General features: G+C 51.2%; 1 protein-coding gene across 5 annotated transcripts in view; it reads right to left on the bottom strand.

Annotated features, from left to right (window-relative positions):
• Positions 1–15,411, bottom strand: part of DNMT3B (DNA methyltransferase 3 beta) — a 36,435-nt gene extending 21,024 nt beyond the window's left edge. For 3 of the 5 annotated variants that reach the window (XM_068523781.1, XM_068523779.1, XM_068523783.1), the window contains exons 1-3: positions 15,219–15,411; positions 2,263–2,443; positions 1,292–1,353 (exon numbers count right to left, since the gene is read on the bottom strand). In XM_068523781.1, the coding sequence (XP_068379882.1) occupies positions 1,292–1,353; positions 2,263–2,437 (237 nt within the window). In that variant the 5' untranslated portion in view covers positions 2,438–2,443; positions 15,219–15,411. The remainder of the gene's footprint in view (positions 1–1,291; positions 1,354–2,262; positions 2,444–15,218) is intronic. The other 2 variants (XM_068523782.1, XM_068523780.1) reach the window with 1 other exon arrangement.
• Positions 15,412–18,219: the final 2,808 nt, after the last annotated feature.

Raw genomic sequence — 18,219 nt, forward strand, 5'->3', positions numbered from 1 at the left:
GGTGGAATTAGAAAACCAAAGAAATGGTGTCAATGCAAAGTGCATCGTGAAGCCTTCCGTGCCCACACCATGGTTAGTCTAGCTTGCTGTGCGCAGCAGGGAGACCTGGTCAATCTCCACGATTAACAGTGTCTGGGAGAAACCACAGGCTCAAGGAAGATGCTTCTTGATACAGTGACCAAGAAGAAATGGTGCCAATCCTGTGTCAAGTGCACGTCCCATGCTGCACACCAAACCCAACAAAAACTGCGCATGAGAACCAGAGCAGTGGTGAGTGGCTCGAGGTCTGGCCGGGGTGTTAAGAACTTGACTTTCACTTGCCAACTAAGGCCTCGAGTGAGTCCGTTCCTCTCTTTAAAATTGGTACAACGTTCTTCCCTTATAAGGGAAGAACAGGCTTATAGTGAGAATCAAATAATGCACGCTTGCCCACGGCAGGGCACAGAGGAAGTGCTCAGAGACTAAAACAGCTGTTCTGAGCCTCTGATCCAGCACTGTCCCTTCCCAATTCCCCACACAGCTCTCACTCCTCATCATCTGGGTGCCCACTTGTTGTCTTCCATGAGGATAAGAGAAGCTGTATGAGGGTAGGTTTTCATTGGTCCACAACTTTTGTCCATGACTTTGTCCCAATGCCTGACACTGGTTCCTTGAAAAAGTAACCGAATTGACAAAACTAATATGATTAATAGGAAAACAGAAGGCATAAATAATGTCAGGAGCGAAAAAAAACATGGAAAAACTATAACTTGGAAAAAACTAATCAAGCAGAAACACTGATATTGCAACAAGTGGTAAAAGATATTTCAGTGATTGTTGAAAATCCACTAAAACAAGCCAGGCAAAGTCTTTCCAATGTGAAAAAAAAAATCCTTGAGGCCACATGGCCACACAACCTTGCTATCAAACCGGACACAGATATATTACAAGAAATAAATCATACATTCATTTTACTCATGAATAGATGCTAAAGTACATCCAATTTAAAACATACCACGAGCAAGTTGGACTCATTCCAGGAATAAAAGGACAGCTTGCTACAGTAGAAATTTATCAATGTAATTGATCATCCAGATTGAGAAAAAAATAATTTCAAAAACTTGGCAAATAACAGCAGCAGATGGCATCCTAAGTGAGGCTGCTGGAAGTCTTCTGTGTGCCTAGCAATGTTCAAATTCCTCATTCAACAAGTATTTACTGGGTACCAATTTAAGTGGGCCTCAGGTTCCCTATTTGATGCAAACCAAAGAGAATTCCCCTGAATCACAAAAAGTGAGAGTGGAGCGGGTACCTGAGTATAACTTAGCAGGCTGGAGACCTCCCTCTTGGACAGTCGTGAGCTTGATCTGCGGCCTGTGGAGGAAAGAACCAAAGTCTGTTGAGGAAGGGGGAGCCGCCAGGCTGTCCTGGTCTCTTCTCTGGGCTGTGGCCTGGGGTCTCCCTAAACCCAGTGGCATCTTCAGGGGTTAACTCCTAACCCCTCGGGACCCATAGTCCCCTCAATGTATTAGTAAAGCAACAGGACCCAAGGCCTGCATGAAATAGAACCCGAAACACTACTGAAGGTACTCTTGACACATTCCTTCCAGAACTGTGCTGCCCCAGTCAGTGGTCACTAACTCCACTTAAATGAGCATTCCAGTGCCTGCCATCGCAGCCACATTAAGTGCTCACATGTGGCTCCTGGCTGTCGTAGTGAACAATGCAGAAATAGAACACTTTCACCCTCTGGAAAGTGCTGTTGGACAGCACAATTTGAGGAGTTCTCAACAGCAGGATGAGACAATACAGGGGTTTCCAAACCAGCTGGGCCAGAAAATCTCAGTGGGGAGGATCCCAAGCGATCTGATCTGGGAGCAGCAGAGGGGAAGGGAGGAGAGGGTGGGATTGGCAGCAAGCCTTAGACGCTCCCTGCCTGAGTGTATTTCTTCCCATAAAATTCACAGGCCCAGGTGCTAGGGGAGAGGGGTGCCCCTGTAAAAGGGCCAAAGACCTCAGTCTATCTATGCCGCGACCACCCCCATGTCTGGAAAAGAACAAGGGTCATCGCCTTGGGGTCACCTGCTCAGAGTCCCAGCTGAGGTGACAGGAAAATAGGGAGGCCAGGGGCTCTGCCTCCATCCTCTTCCCTTCCCTGGAGCTTCCCCAGAGCCGTGGTATGAGGCTCTCGCCCCACAACCTGCCTTGAGCCTGCTCGGAGGCTCGTGTGCCAGCTGTGGTCCCCAGTGCCTGCCCACCCGTCCTCCCCACAGGCCAGGCCACCTCTTCCACCTCTGCCACCTCTGATCTCCGGGGTGCTGATAGCCTCCAGGATTGGGGGCGAGGGCGCGTCCTTGGAGTCGGAAGACTGGTCACTGCAGCCCCCGTTGGTGAGGATGGAGTCTTCCCTCCTGCTGGTGTCCTCCTCTCCGTTGAGTTGTCTGGTGTCTCCCTTCATTGTTTCCTGCGGAAGGGCCAGAATGACGAGGGTAGCAGGGAAGCGAGGGCACAAGGGGGCAGCACGCCCCCAAACCTCCCGCCAATGGCTCCAGGTCCTCAGGCCAAGAGAGGCCCCATGACTTGTCCTCAGGGTGATACTCCCGCCCAAGGACCCCGCCCAGGCTGCCCCCCATAGCCTGCCCCCCTCACCAAACTCGGAGGATCAGGACTTGGTTCCATGTGGCCACTCGACCTGAAGGCTCAGAAGCCAGCACCCAGGACAGAGGAGGGGGCTGGGCCGTGGTATGAGGCTCAGGCTGCTCTGTGCAATTAGCCGGCCACTTCAAACAATGCCATCTAGGGCCCGCCTGCCCCGGCCTGCCTGCCTGCCGCCAGCCTTGGTCCCCTCTGCCCCTGGCCCTCTCTCCCTGCCCAGCCTCTGCAGGGCCTCAGGAAGCCAGTGCATTATTTTCCCTCCTGACCCCTTTGTTTGCTCTCTCCCTTCCCCTCAATCTCCAGGTCCTCTTCCCACCCGCCCCCTCCTCCCCCACAGAACAGCTTCTCTCCTCTCCATGGCAGCACAAGCCCCGCCCCACCCCAACCTCAGGGGCCCATTGGTCTGCTGGCCTGTCGCTCACTCCCGTCCTCCCTTACCAGCTGGGGCTCAGAGTCCCAAGTTCCCAAGAAGGGAAGGGATGGAGGAGACACAGCGGGAAGGACTGGGGCATTTAACAAGGGGCATGCTCCCCATCTGCTCCAGCCACACCCCACCTCTGGGCCTTTGCCTCCCCACTGCTGCCCACCCTGGTAACTGCACCATCACTAGGCTATTCAGCTAAGACCAGCTCGGGCCAGGTCTTCAGCGATGGGCCAGGTCTTCAGTGATGCGTTGGAGGGCTGTGCGACCTTCGACCTGGCCCACTGCCTGTGACATGTTGGCCTCAAGAACCTGCACCTTGCTCTCATTTATTCCTCCTAATGTGACTGGGCCCATTTTATAGAAAAGGAAAACTGATACACAGACCTGATTAGTCTCCAAAGTCAAAAAATCATATGTAATAGACCTGAAACATTGTTAATCAACTATACTCCAATATAAAATAAAATTTTTTTAAGAAACCACATGTAATCGGAAGGGTGAGGCCCCCAGGCTCCCATTCCTTTGTTTCCCCCAAGCAGCTCCAGTATTTGGTGCCACACTGTCCTATCCTGGAACCCTGCTTGGGAAAAGTTTCCCCAGCAAACGGCTGCCTGTGGGGGCTGATCACTGCCAGCCCCTATTCCCCATCTTGGAGACTCACCACATGGTGCCTGATGACCAAGCTAGCCTCCAGGGTACCTTCCAGAAGTATCGTCTAGGCTGCAAGCTGCAGTGGTGACGCTGGCACCATACCCACCAGGGGGCGCTGCGGGGCTCACTGATGAGGCCTGCAGTGCCCCACTGCGGATTTGCAATGTCACGTGGGTTCTCAATTCCGTCCTCTGCACAGGTCCATCCCCCAGGTGCGGGTGTGGGACAACTAGACCTCTGCTAGTCCTCATATGGCCCAGGGACCAGGGAATCACCCCGGAGCTGGTTAGAACTGCAGAATCTCACGCACCTACTAAATCATGATCAACATTTTCACAGGATCCCTGGGTGATCACTATGCACGTTAAAGAAACACTGCCTTGGGAATTCCCTGGCAGTCCAGTGGTTAGGACTCAGCGCTTTCACTGTGGGACCCTGGGTTCGATCCCTGGTGGGGGAACTAAGATCACGCAAGCCACTCGGAGCGGCCAACAAAAAAAAAAAAAAAAAAGAAAAGAAACACTTCCTGGGTCACAAATGTATACACTGATGTAGTTTAACCACCCCATGTGGTCCAGGGTATGTATGCAGGTTCACAGTTCCTGGTGTTTTCTCTCAACACATGTTAAGGACTCTCACCAGCCCCAGGGAAAAGGAGGAGCGCCTGACCCAGCTACTTCTCAGCCCCTTTCACTCTCAAGCCCCGACCCGGAAGAACAGGTTGTCTGACCTATGGCCAGTTCCTGTGAGTCCAAGTGGCCAGTATCCCAGGAAAACTGCTGGAGTGTGGTTCAAAGTAATGATTAATTTCCAGCGTTTCGCCTCAGGCCAAACCAGTGAACTAAATAACTTGGGTGGCCTGGCAGGGGGTGGGAGGCTGGGCCATGGGGTACAAGACACCAGGAGGGTCCAAGGGGAGCTCTGTGGAGGGGGGAGGGGCAGACAGGGCTTCTAGTGAGCAGCTGGTATCAGGTCAGAAGCTGAAATCAAGGGACAAGACTTGCCTCTCATCTGGGACCCAGGATTCCCTCAGACAGCTCCCAACTGGATCAATGGGAGTCTCGCTCCTAGACAGACCCATTTGGGGCCTGCAGCCTGGAGCTGACAATGATTAACTATGACTAACCACCCTCAGGCTTCCCCAGGGCCTCAGCAGTGCTAACTTGTCCACCAGCCTGCCAAGAGGGATGGACAAGTGAGCAGGGGTCCTTCCCAAAGCCAGATCTCAACATTCAGGAAAAATCCTGCCCCTAGAACCTAACCCATGGCCACTGGAGGAAGACTCAGGAAAGGAAACCAACCAGCTGTGTCACCAGCTACCTGGGTGCCCTGGGGTGAGCTGGGCATGTAAAATAATTACTTCTAGTGGCATAATTCAATGTGATTTCATTAAAAATTCCTTCCCTGTAGTTTTCATTACCCTGGATTTGCAACGACATTAGCTACACCACACACACCAGCATCCAGAACCGGCATGATTGAAAGATGCCCAGCTCAGTTTCTCTCCCGTCCAGGTTATACACAAGGCCAAAGAGATCCAGCTCCAGGTGTGTGCTGCTGCTGGTCCTCAGCCTGGAAGCCCTCCCCATCTCCCATCTCCCTGTCACATACTCAGATTTCAAAAACCACAGTTCAAAAGCCAGGAAGGGTTCTCTCCTAGGCCTCTGCTTCAAAAAGTGATAATCTGGCCCTCTCCATGTAGATATACAAATCCTCTCACTTGATCATTTTTTTCAGCGTTTACTACTATATGCCAGGCACCTTTTTGTGTTTTACCTGTATTAATTCATGCAATCCTTACATGAGGTACATATTATTATCCCTGTATAACAGATGGGCAAACTGAGGTTAGGCAACATAATACATACTTGACCGGTGAGATTTGTTTAAAGGTGCTCAAAGAGTCCAGGGAAATTAAATAAGAACACACGAATTTTAACTACATGCTCTTGGCAACAGGAAGAAATTAGCACCAGGCATTGGTTTGTAATGGTAGATACAAATCTCCCTCATGAAGCTGTTTGGCTTGTAATGAGTCAAAATTGGCATTTCCCAGATAACATGGCCAACACAAGCCAGCTGCTTCATCTAGACTGATGGTTCCAGCGCTGGAGGATAAACTGGCCGGATTACCTCCCTGACAGAGGTGGCACCTTCCTAAGGGATTTTTCAGCGGGGCTCACATACCAGCTTCAGGACAGCCTTGCCACTTGGCTGTTCTAACAGTTCCCAGGCCCCTATTGTAAGCTACAGGCAGTACAAACCTCTAACCCCTACCCCATCCTGAGGCAAGTCCTCTTATCAACCTGCTGTCAACAGGCTCAGATGAATTAAGTCACCCAGCAAAGTGGCAGCACCAAACTCATGCCCAGGCAGTCCTGGGCACGTGCCTGTAACTGCTGTGCCCAAGACAAGTTATGAACAATGCACCATCTATCCCAGGGGCTACGGGAGCCCTATGGCTGAGGGACATGATACACCAGCTGAGCATTCACCTTCACAGGAGGTAGTGGTCCGTCCTCGTGATGCAGGTGAACTCTGACCCTTTCCCAGAGGCTGGGGTCCAGCACGTGACTTGGGGGTGGGCAGCAGTGCCGGGTGGGCTCACCAGCAAGGCTCCTCCTGCAAGGCCCTGCCTCATTAGTGCAGGGTGCTTGTGTCCCGACTGAACCAGGTCAGACGTGTCCAAATGCAATGTGGCAGACAGAAGAGTGGGTGGCACCCCTAATTAGACTCAGGGAGGAGGCCCAGGGACTCCCCCCCCAACCCAGCTATAAAGCTGAGAAGTGATGTCACTCACTTCTTCCAGGCTGGCACCAGCAGCAGAACTATTTCCCTGGCACCTTGTAAATGTTAATTGCATTAATTAAACTCACAGTGCAGGAAGGGGGGAATGGTGGGCATGATGGCGAAGTGGTGGAACGGGGGTGGCCACTTGGGCGTCCCTGCCCATGGTTAGTCCACCCAGGGCTTAGAGATTTGGTGAAGTAAAAAGGGAGAGGTTGAAAGATAATCCCACCTCCCCTGTTTAAAAAATTCCTTCTCAGCCTGTGGGGGGGATATCTTGACTCCTGACTCCTGCCCTTGAACTACTCAAGCCTTTCTTAGCTGTTCCCCAAAAATAGCTGAGATGGAGCAATCAGTATGTACCTCACAAAAAGAGCTACTCTTATGATCCCCATTTTGCAGATGAGTAAACAAGCTCAGAGGAAACAGATCAGCAGATTCCTTGCTGAGGCTTCCAGAGTGACTAAGTGATGGAGATTGAGGCCTTAGTCCAGAAGTCAGATCTTAAAGACATTTTAAAACGATGCAGTAAGCATAGTTATAAAAGGTAAGCCCAGGAGGGACAGCTCACCCAGGTGAGTGGAGAGGGAGGCAGCCAGGCAGCAGCGACAGTACCAAGTCAAGGAGGCCAGAAATAGGCTGCCCACCTGGCTGCACACAGAGCACAGGGTCCCAGTTCAGTGCCTTTGCCTGATCTGGGATCTCCACTAAATTCCATAAGAGATCAGATTCACAGGAAAGCGGGAAGAAAAAGTCCTCACTGTCTTCCTCAAGCCCCAGTTTTATAGTCTGTGAAATGAAGTGACCCCACCTAATTCCTAGGTGGTTGGTGCTAGAGATCGCAAAGTAGATGACAAAACCTTAAAACCTGGAGATTACGCTTTCTCGTGTGCTGTCTTGGCAGACTTCCCAGTTCTGTCTCACAAAAGGAAGCATCCCTTCATCCACGATGATTCCAAAGTCTGGAGAACTGCTCAGTGCCTCTGGGTCATGGCTACATGCACCACTGTCATTGTACAGTAATAGCCGGTCCTTGGCATATTTATCAGAATCATCATAAGAATTGATCCCAGCAGGGGTCAAATTGGACAAGTAAAAAAGTTGACTATGAGGATGTTCCTTGCAGCATTGCTCATTAATAGCAAAATACTAACAAATACCTGGATGTTTGTCAATGGATTGTGGTAAAATCATATATCATTACCTTTTAGATAATTCACAGGAAAACCTAGGAACGTACAGACAGATCTGAAATGATATGGCAGCTTAAACTGGAGTTTGGAGTCAAACTTTTTACCCTATGTAAACAAAATGCAAGCAACCAGCCCCCTTCCCCTACAAGTTATTTGGGAAGCCCTAGGAAGGACGTGCAGATGTGGACAGGGAAGCCACAGGTCACCCAGAATGACAGGTGGGGCATGGTGAGACGCAGAGGATTCTGGGAGCTGCCATGCCCACTCCTGTGGCCTTGTCCTCCTTGGCAAAACCAGAGCCAAAGCACCCTCTGCCCTCTTCCCAGGGGGTAAGGGAAGAAAGGAGATCACTATTCAGAAAAGCTACACCCTCAGCTCTGCCCCTCCCAGCAGGCTGCATCTGTTGCTTCAGCCAATGTCTTAAATCTCAGCCCATCTACATACCAATGCCATGGGAATATTGATTCAGCCTTGAAAATGGCAATCTGACAGTATGATCTCACATGTCAAGTGTCTGCATCCTGTTACACAGGATTCTACTACGAGGAATTGACTCACCACAAAGCTCTCACCAAAACCTGTGGGCAGGATCGGCACTGTCTTTCTTTGTTGTAGCAAAAGCTGCAAACAAATGATCAATAGGAGACTGGCTAAATTATATGCAGCCACACCGGGGAGACCACTGAGAAGCAAAGAATGGGGCAACTGTTGCTAGATGAAGCCATGTAAAGTGAAAGTCTGCCCAACAATACAATCCCATTTGTTAATTCATTACCATGGGCATTAAGCAAAGTTCCTCCAGCATTTTTCCTCTAACTGTAAAAAGTTAGGTCTCTCAGGAAGGTAGCTTGTGGGGGAATGGACAACCATATCCCCATGTTACTTTCACAGTCAGAAAGTCAACTTTAAAATGTCACTGTCCAAGAAACATTTCTTCCTTTGAAAATGTTCAAGTTTAGTTAACCTGAAGTTATTTGTATATGGTTTGAGGTAGGGATCTCAATTTTCCCTATAAGGAAAGCCAGACACATATAATAACTAGTACGTCCCAACTCCACCTCTTTTATAAAGTTCCTGTATATAAATGGGATGTCTCTGGGTTCACTTCTCTTTTTGGTATTTACCCCTTGCAACTTCTTTTAATCGTGGTAGCTTTATAATAAATGCTCATACCTGCTAGGACAAGCCTGCCAACCTTATTGAGAAGTTTCATTGATTTTCTCCTTAAAGGTCTTGAACATCCCTTAGTTTGGGTTTTCTTGTTTCTAGTTCCCTCTTCTGGCCCTTAGATTTCTTTTCTAGGGAGCTTAGCACTGCACGTTAGACATCATTCCTAGTTGTTTCCATGAGAGGACTTACAGATTAATCAGAAAATTAGTTCTTGAGAATTACTTATTTTTAAAAAATACAAAAAAGAAAAACTAGGTGCAATGTATGAGGGAAGTGGGGAAAGTGATGAAAAGGTATGAACTTCCAGTTATAACTAAGTCCCTATGTTATGTCCCTATGTTTGTTACTATGTATGTAACTAAGTCCCTATGTATGTTACTATGGGATGTAACATACAGCACGGTGGCTGTAGTTAACAAAATTGTACTGTACCTTTGAAAGTTGTTGAGAGTAGATCTTAAAAGTTCCCATCATGGGAATTCCCTGGCGGTCCAGTGGTTAGGACTCCGGGCTTTCACTGTGGGGGCCCGGGTTCAATCCCTGGTCGGGGAACTAAGATCCTGCAAGCCACACAGCACAGCGAGGCCAAAAAAAATTAAAAAGTTCTTTTTTCACAAGAAAAAAAGTTGTAACTATATGAGGTTAAAATGGAATTGCATACTAAATTGGCTTTTTTATAAAAGCCCATGATATCTCACATAAACGGCTTTTTGAAAAACTAGCCACAATTACCTGGCAGGGGTTTGGGCCCGCCCACCTCAACGCAGTGGTGAATCAGGCCTGCAGACAAAGCAGTCAGCAGACAGGTACTCCAGAGCATCTTAACCCAACTGCATCCTGCCAGTTCTGTGGGTCTAAGCCAGGTGCAGGAGGCAAAGGGCTCAGAAATTTCACAGCATTTCAATGCAGATTCCACTCCCTGCTAGCTGTGCGGCCGTAGGTAAGGGTGACAATATTTAATATTGAGCAGTTACTCTGTACTGTGCTTTCAGCCCAACACATAACATCCTAGGACAGATCAGGACCCTGGAAAAGGCCACTCTTATCCATTCAGATAGGAGTTCCTGCTATGCTTCAGGAACCATGTTCAGTAGAAGCATCAAAGGCAGGCAAGGGCCAGCCAGCCCCTGCCCTCATGGGGTTGAGGTTAGGAATTGGGGGGTAGGGAGGGCCAGGGGACAGTGGAGATAACAACAAGGTAGGCTCACCCCCAAAACCTGTTCTGCTCTTACACTACAGAGGACAAGATTTCACCCACACCTCTATGCACATTTGCTCAGAATTTTCCAAATCCTATCATCCTGCCTCCCATATAACCCAGAACAACCCAGAAAATCCCTGCAGACAGCACCTGCCTGTTCAGTGCCTGAACCACTGCATTTCTCACCGTGTCCCAGGTGAGGTCTCCTGCTCACCTGCAGTGTCCCCTCTGGGTTTCAGTGCCGCAGCTAGCTACAGGACACTCAGGCTTGACTGAGGCCTGCTTTTGCTGCTTTACTCAAGTTACACAGCACACATTCATGGAGCCAGGACGTCAGGGGCCCCAGCACTGTGCTGAGGAATGGGAACACTGACCAAAAAGGCATCATCCCTTCTCCAGGAGCTGAAGCGCAGTGGAAGGCCCTGGCTCTGGCCCCAGCATGCCACCATTTGCTACAGGAAGCAAACGCAATGGGAAATAAATGCTGCTTAGGAAGCGCAGTTAACCTCAGAAGGTGGGGCTGCAGGGAGGGATGGAAAAGAAACAGGTAGGCAACCACTTCTCCACCCGGGCTGCAACACAGGAGACCTGATCAGGGGGAGAGATTAACACCAAACTGAGAACTCCCCCGTACCTTTTTCCCACAGCCAGGCCTGTACATCTCTCTGGGCAAGGCACTAAAGATTCCTCTGCTACGGGGAATAAGACAAACCAGTATCAGAGAACTTCCTTCAGATTTTGGGAGACCCAAAGACAAGTTCAAGTCCCTATCCCACAAAGAAACCCTCCAGTTTAAGTCCCACAGATAATTTCGGTCTCTCTCAAGTATGGAGATAAGTTTCAAAACTTAAATATGAGAAATGAAAACAGTAAAAACAAACAAATAAAAAGACATACTCAGAAACATTGTACGGAGCACTAAACGCTAAATGAAGATTCTCAGGGAGATACGGGATGTGTCCAAAAAACAAGATGAAGACATCATTACAAATGGCATTTGTAGGACAAGAACCCTTCAAAACATAAAAGCTGAGGACACCAGAAAGCAGAACTTAAGGACAAATGGCCAAAATTCTACCAGGCCAGGAGGCACCACATCTGATAAAGAGTAGAAAAAAACAAGGGATGCAATGGCTCAAGGAAATTTATTCCCTCAACTTCAGGAGAGGAGTCCCCAACGATGTTGGGCCCACTCCTCCCGTTATCTCCTCCTCCCACACACCTGGTCAGCATCAACCTGTCCCCAAAAGGAAATTTGTTGGTCAAGAACATTTCCCCACGGATCCCTCCCACCCATCAATTATCAGTCATTTCTGAAAATGCACTTCTAACTTCCTGCTCATCATAATCTTTCAATGGCTAATTCCATCTGCTTGGGAAGCTGGCCCCAAAGGTGACCACAGTGCCCTCGGGCACCTGCCCCAATTGAGCACCTTTCCTCACCACTCTGTACTTTCCTTGCGTTCTCATCCCTTCATTTAGGAAGGGCTGCTGGTCCTCTCTACGCTTTTCTCCACTTCTAGAAGAAATTGGGAAGACCCCCTCCCCCAGTGAAAGCACAACATTCATTACGTTGGGACTGTGAGATTATAGGCCATGACCCGTTTTTTTTCTTGGCATCTGAAGATGGTAAATTTGATTTTCATTTGTATCTAACACAATAAAAGTCATTTTTTAAAATATTCCAATTGCCTACACAAAACAGGTCCTCCTCACTTTTTGCTTATTCCCTGAGGAAAATCTCAGGAATGCTAAGCAGGATTGTTTCTCTCAAGACGTAAATAATGACCACTTGCTAATATTTCAGTATTTACCACATAATGCGACATTTATTGAATCCTCAGTATGTGCACTTTTTAATCTATGGCGTCTCAACTGACTTCAACATCCCCTGGAATTGGCCAACAACGCATCCCTATTTTACAGATGGAGCAACTGAGGCTCACCACCAGCTTATAAACTGAGTGAACAGGAATACAAATCCAGATTTGATTCCAAAGCCCAGGCCCCGTGAGTGTACTGACTCCAATGACTAACATGACCTAGAGCATAAGAGGCTTTTTTCAATACTTAGGGCCCCCACCTAACTCATTTTGTGAAAGTGCACCCTAAGGCTTGCTAAGCTAAAAGGCCCCTGGATTCCATTTCGTCCTCCTACCAACTCTACTGGGTGTGTGTGTACTTGTACCCACTTCACAGAAAGGTAATCCAGCACAGCAGCCCCATGTGTGGGCTCCCTCTGCGTTTACCAGGCCACTTCCCTCCAGCCACAGCCAGACACATCTGAACACCTGGACTGGGCTTGTTCCCTTCTGGAAGGACAAACTCTTGGTCCTGGGATACTGGCAGATATGAAAGTTCTGAAAAGCACTAACCACCAAGCTGCCGAAGTACCTGGATCTCCCCGAGTTCCATCAGCTGCAAATTTTTCGGCCCAGTGAGAACATCAGCCCATCACTTCACAAAGAGGATGCCAACGACACGAGGAATTCTGTAGTCCTCCAGCCCTGGTCCACCATGAAACTGAAAAATCACCCTAAATTCATGATTTTAAAACTCACTCAACACCAAGAGGGTGCCTAACCTGAGATCCTGTACCTCTCAAAGGCTGAGGTGGAGGCACTTGCCATGCTGTTGGACCAAGAGGAGTTTCAGATTCAGTGAGGACCATCTCAGGTGAAATTGGAAAGTATCTGAGCCTGGAGGCGGGACAGCTGGCAGCAGAGCTGGTCTGAGACAAAGGAGTCAGTCCCACGGCAAGTCTTCTGGGAAGGAGAACTTGCCCAAAACCGCCCCCCCACCCCTCAGTCAGGAAGCTTGGGGCTGCAGTAAGAAAGCGCGACAGGCCCCTCTGGGTTGCAGGCCCCACGTGGCTGGAGGAAAGGAAGGAGGGGAAGCAGTCTCTCCCAGCCCCACCTCCCTTGCTCCTCCCCTTCGCCCCCTGCAGCTCCCAGATACCCTCCTCCCCTCCTAGCCAACATTGCAAGGGGTGGAGGTATTGCTTATGGCTCTAAGGAGCGGGATGCAGCCAGCCCCAGCCCTGGGCCCTTTGTCTCAGCCTTCTCCACCCTAATGGGGAAAGGGAAAGGATCTCACTTAGCTCTACGCCTTCAAGGTAGGCCCCAAATTTGGGCGGAGGTGTAAAAATGGCCCCAACCCATAAAACAAAAACATGTTCCTTTCAAAAAGGAACAAAGGCACTCCTTCCTGCCAACTCCCAAATTGAGGACAATGATTTGGAAAAGCTTTCATAGCTCAGAGGAATACCTTGGTGGAGGAAGGCAGGAAAGGAGGGGCCAGCAGAGGTGCCTCCCTTCATCCCCAATTCTCATTAATGGCCACCCTAAAAAGAGGGGCTAGCGGTTAATTAGTACAATGTCAACATTCACCACCTGCTATGCCAAGCACTATCGCATTGAGTCCTAACCCAAGCCTAATGTGATAGGGGCTATTACCTCTGTCAGACATCTGAGGAAACACTGAGGGTTAGAGGTTAAATCACGTAAAAACTAGTTTCGTTCTTACACAACTTGGGGTTATCAGTACGATTGTTCCTATTTCACAGATGTAATAACTAAGGAACAGAGGGCAACAGATTTACAGGGACAGATTTAAACACATGCCAAAGACCTATGCATTCCCCTAAAAGAGGGCAGCCTGCTTCTTAGACCACACACTAGATAATGATGCCAAGAGTGGCAAGCCTTTATTGAGGGATTACTGTATGCCAGCCCTATAAAATAGGTAGCATCATCTCAACGCTGGAAGAATTAAGTCTGCACCTGGGGATTCCAGTGGCTGGGGTGCAAGAAGTCACAGTAGTCCTGGTGGCGGAGGGCAGAGGCAGGTCGGCGTCCTGGGCCCTGGAAGCGAGGGCCCCACCAGGGATCCCAAAAACAGCTACCACCAGTTCACCAAAACTCACAGCATCCAGAAATCAGGAGGCAGAAAGTCAGAAATCATAGTCTTGTCCTTAATTCTCTTTAATTCATACACATCTCAGCTTGAGGGGATGAGGAAGCACAACGGCCCAGCCAGCCTCTTTCAGCCCAGATGATAAGGGAAGGAGGCCAAGTGGAGGCCCAGGCCTGGGGCTGGGCCCAGAACTCCTGCAGCCCTTCCCTGCCACAGGTGAGTGACTCCAGCGGGGAAAACCCAGGCCCAAAAGCAACTCTCCGTTGCTAAATCGGCCGGCTCTTTCCCAATTTCCACTTCCTCCCCTGTGAAGTGGGACTCAACACCCACCCTCCCTCGCCGAACAATCACACGGGCACGGAGGTACTGCTGGATGTTTTCAGGCCTCAGTTTGCAAGTTTGGGAAGTGGGACCAGCCTGACTCTGGAAGAGGGGAAAATGGAAAGTGAGCCCCCAGGGCAGGCAGCGTGGCCGGGGCAGGGAAGCGCCGCCCCGGACCGGCTCCTCCCGGGCCAGGTGTGCACAGGGAGAAGGTAGCCTCTCCCGAGGGCATCCCGGCAGCCCCGCAGCGCCTCGCTCTCCGTAGCTCATCTAGGGAGGACCCCGCGAGCCCGCTCCTCTGGCACACGCCCCCGAGAAGCGCGCACACCCCGGCCCACCTGTTCGCCCGCACCCATCCACAAGCTCTCTCCTAGCCCTGGGACGGAAAAGGAAAAAAAAAAAAAAAAGTCCCTCGGATGAACCCCCAGGTACAAGTCATAAAGGACGGACGCTCACTTCCTTGGCCGAACTCTCTTCTATTCCGTCCCCCTCCCCAAGGAGGCTCGCTCTCAAGCCGAGGCCAGGTAAGAATACCCCTCCCCATTAACTCCACTTCTCTCCAGTGGGAGACTTCCTCCCCTCGGCTCTAGACCCCAGGAAGGCCGCCCATCGCCCTCCCTGGGGACGAACCTCTTTCGTCCTCTGCGTCTCAGGAACACAGCAAGTATCCCTTCCACTCGTATCGCTGTAAGACACATGCTCCCCGCCCATTTTATCCTCCTTGCCCGTTTCCCCCAAGTAGGATCAGGGACTTCTCCTCCCCAAGCATGCCTGGTCTCCAGCCGGATGGGAGCCGCCTCCCCAGGAGGTCCCGGAACGGGATTCCCTCCCTGCAGTCCCGGGACCCCGCCGCTATGCCCTCCCCCACCAGCCCACGGAATCCTCGGGCTGGCGAGCCTCCCCGGGGCCACGGGGCGCTCACCTGCCGAGAGCCTGGCTCGGGTGCGGCTCCGCGGTCGAGCCGCGGATCCGGACAGGCTGGCGGGAGGCCGGCGGGCGGCCGCGCAGGGCGCTCGGCTAGCGAATCTCCGGCGCCGATCGCCGAGCTACGTTTACTTGGCCACTTAACCCCCGCGCTGCCGGCCGGGCGCGGCGGCCGCCCGCTTGCCCGCCTGCCGGTGGGCCGGTGGCGTCCGTCGGGGGGCGCTCGGGGCGTCCACGCGGGCTGCAGCCGCCGGGCCGGGGGTGGGGCGGCTGCTGCGAGGAAGCGGCGCGGGCAGGACCGGGCAGCTGGAGTGGGTGGGGAGGGGGCGGTGCCGAGTCCCCTTGTAACCCCGGCCCGACACTCGCCCCGCCCCCGCCCGAGGGCGCCCCCGCCGCAGCCACTCAGAGCCGGACCTCGGGCGCGGGGGGCGGGGGGCGGGGACGAGGGAAATTTGAAATCACTCCGGAGCCACCCCTCCGCTCCTCCTCCACAGGCGCCGCCTCCCGGCCCCCCCCCGGCAGATTAAGTCACCACCGGGATAACAGGCCTTCAAGGGGACCCTGCAGACGTCCCCCAACACTCGAGACTCCTCCCAGGGCCCGTCTTCCCCGCCCCCCACCCCGACCACGGACACAGACGCGCAGGTCTGGATGCGGGGGCCCAGAAGAGGAAGAGCCCCCACCGGAGTCACACAGCAGCCGGGTCTCCCCTTTACCCCCACTCCAGCCGCAGTGCCACCTGGGCCCTGCGGTGTCCCCGCGGGTCAGTCACCCCGCTCTGGACCCTCGGACTAGTCCTTCCTCCCTCCCTCCTACCCTGCTGGCCCTTTGTCGGCCATCTTGAGGGGAGGGGAGGGAGAGCAGAGGAGCGAAGACAGTCAGGTCCCTGGCTGGGTTCTGGGGTACAGCTGGCATCACCCGAAGGAGAAGCCCCAGTCTGTTAGAGGTCTCGACGGCCTCTGCCCTTAAAGGGGCATTGAACTACTGGAAAACAGCACTTTCTGATATTTCTTATACCTGGTATTTACGCTGACGGTATTTATTTATTTACCTGCTTATTGTGTGTCTCCAGGGATGAGACTGTGAGGGCAGGGTCTCAGTGTGTCTCAGCACACAGTTAGATGCTGAATAAATGTTGAATGAATGAAAGAACAAATGAATGATGACAAGATGGCCCACAAAGGCCCTAGGTGAGCAGGCTCCAGCCTGCCTTCCCAGGCATCTCCTAGCCTCGCCCCTCCCTCACTTCATCTAATCTTCTCACCTCCTTGCTCTTCCTCAGATACATCAAGCATGTTTCTGGATGTGCTTTGCCCAGATCTCTGCACCATTCAGTTTTCTCCCAAAATGTCACCTTCTGGAAAGATTTTTCTGACCACCCCGCCTGAGCAGTCTCCCCTCCTTCACTCCTATTTCACTCGCTTTGTAGCATGTATAGCCATTTGAAATTGCTTTGCATATTTCCTTGTTTACATCTTTCTTGTTTTACACACACACACACACACACACACACACACACACACACACACTGTGAACTCTACTCCATGAGGGCAGAAACCACATCTGTCTGTCCTGTTCCAAGCTCTGTTTCTAGTGCCTACAAGGAGGAGTTCAATACAAGTTTGTTGAATGAATGAACACGGGTTTCCTGACTCCTGGGCTCCGAAACCACAGCTTTTTCCCTTCATCTCTTACCAGGTATTTGCAAATGAGTAAATGGTAAATTCTCTGGAAGCCGCAAACGTTTCTAAACTTACTGGATCTTGTTCTACCTAGGAACCCAGAGAGAGACTAAGGAGATACGAAAGTGAAATGGGCTCAGCAGCCAGGAAAGCCTCATGTGAATGAGTGGCAGGAACTCCTTGACCTTCTGGCACAAACATTCAAAATTGGGTTCCAGTCAGTTGGTGCAGGAAGAAGATCTGTCAAGAGGGCCTGTGGCTTGTCCCCACCATCTGTGGTAAGTCTTCAGAGGAAAGAAATTGTATGAAGCTCGTGGGCCTGTGGAGAGGGCTGCTGGGTCTCTGTTTTCTGATCCATAAGCTAAGACCTGCCACATGGCAAAGGATGTCTGTGTACCACCAGGAATGCCTGGGAGGTGTAGTTAAGATGCCAAAGAGTAGGGTTTTGGGGGACATGGCAGGCATTTCTAGGGACAGCAGACCACCTAACTCCAGGAAGAAAAACATATAAGGTCTGAATAAGCAAATGGTCTCTGTCCTGTCATTTGGAAAGGAGGTGAAAGAAAAATGGCATGTTTCCCCATGGCACAGGACTTTATAGTTTGCAAAGTTCCTTGGTCATATTTACCACCTCATTTGAGCCTCTCAGCCACTCCGCGAGGAGCCAGGGCAAGGAGAATTGGGGACCCCATTTCAGATGAGGGGACTGAGGCCCACAGAAGAGAAGGGCTTGTGCAAAGTGAGTCAGCCATGCAGCCTGACCTTGATTGAGCATCTGCTATGTGGCAGCTACCTGGCTAGGAATTCAGACAGGAAGGTTCAGAGCTTACATGCTGGTTAGGGAGTGTCAGGCAAGAAACACAAATAAACAAACAAGAGAAAGTCGGGTGTGGATAAATCTGGGAAGAAGATATTGTAAAATGGAGACTGGAAAGACATAGCCAGGGGAAGACCCAGGTCAGGATCCAGCCTGGCATGTGGGAGGGACAGCCAGGGGGCCAGTGTGGCCAGAGCACAGGAAGTAAGGAGGGAAAAAATAACAGGGGGGCCATGTCCTATGAGACCTGGCAAGCCATGGTGGGGATGTCACCATTTGAGCCATGTTCTGACTCAGATGTTTAAAACAGACCTGAGTAGGGAGGTGGATGGGGAGAAGTCTGGTGCCTTATCTGGAAGACTACGGATGGTGGTGGGAGCAGAGGAGGTGGAGAGAAGTGACTGGATTTGGGATAGATTGTAGAGGATGAGCCAAGTGGTATTGCTGGCTCCAGTGGGTAAAGGGAAGAGTGACATCAAAGATGACGCCTGGGGTTTTAG

The sequence above is a fragment of the Eschrichtius robustus genome, chromosome 16 (assembly GCF_028021215.1).
Source record: "Eschrichtius robustus isolate mEscRob2 chromosome 16, mEscRob2.pri, whole genome shotgun sequence".
Taxonomy (NCBI): Eukaryota; Metazoa; Chordata; class Mammalia; order Artiodactyla; family Eschrichtiidae; genus Eschrichtius; species Eschrichtius robustus.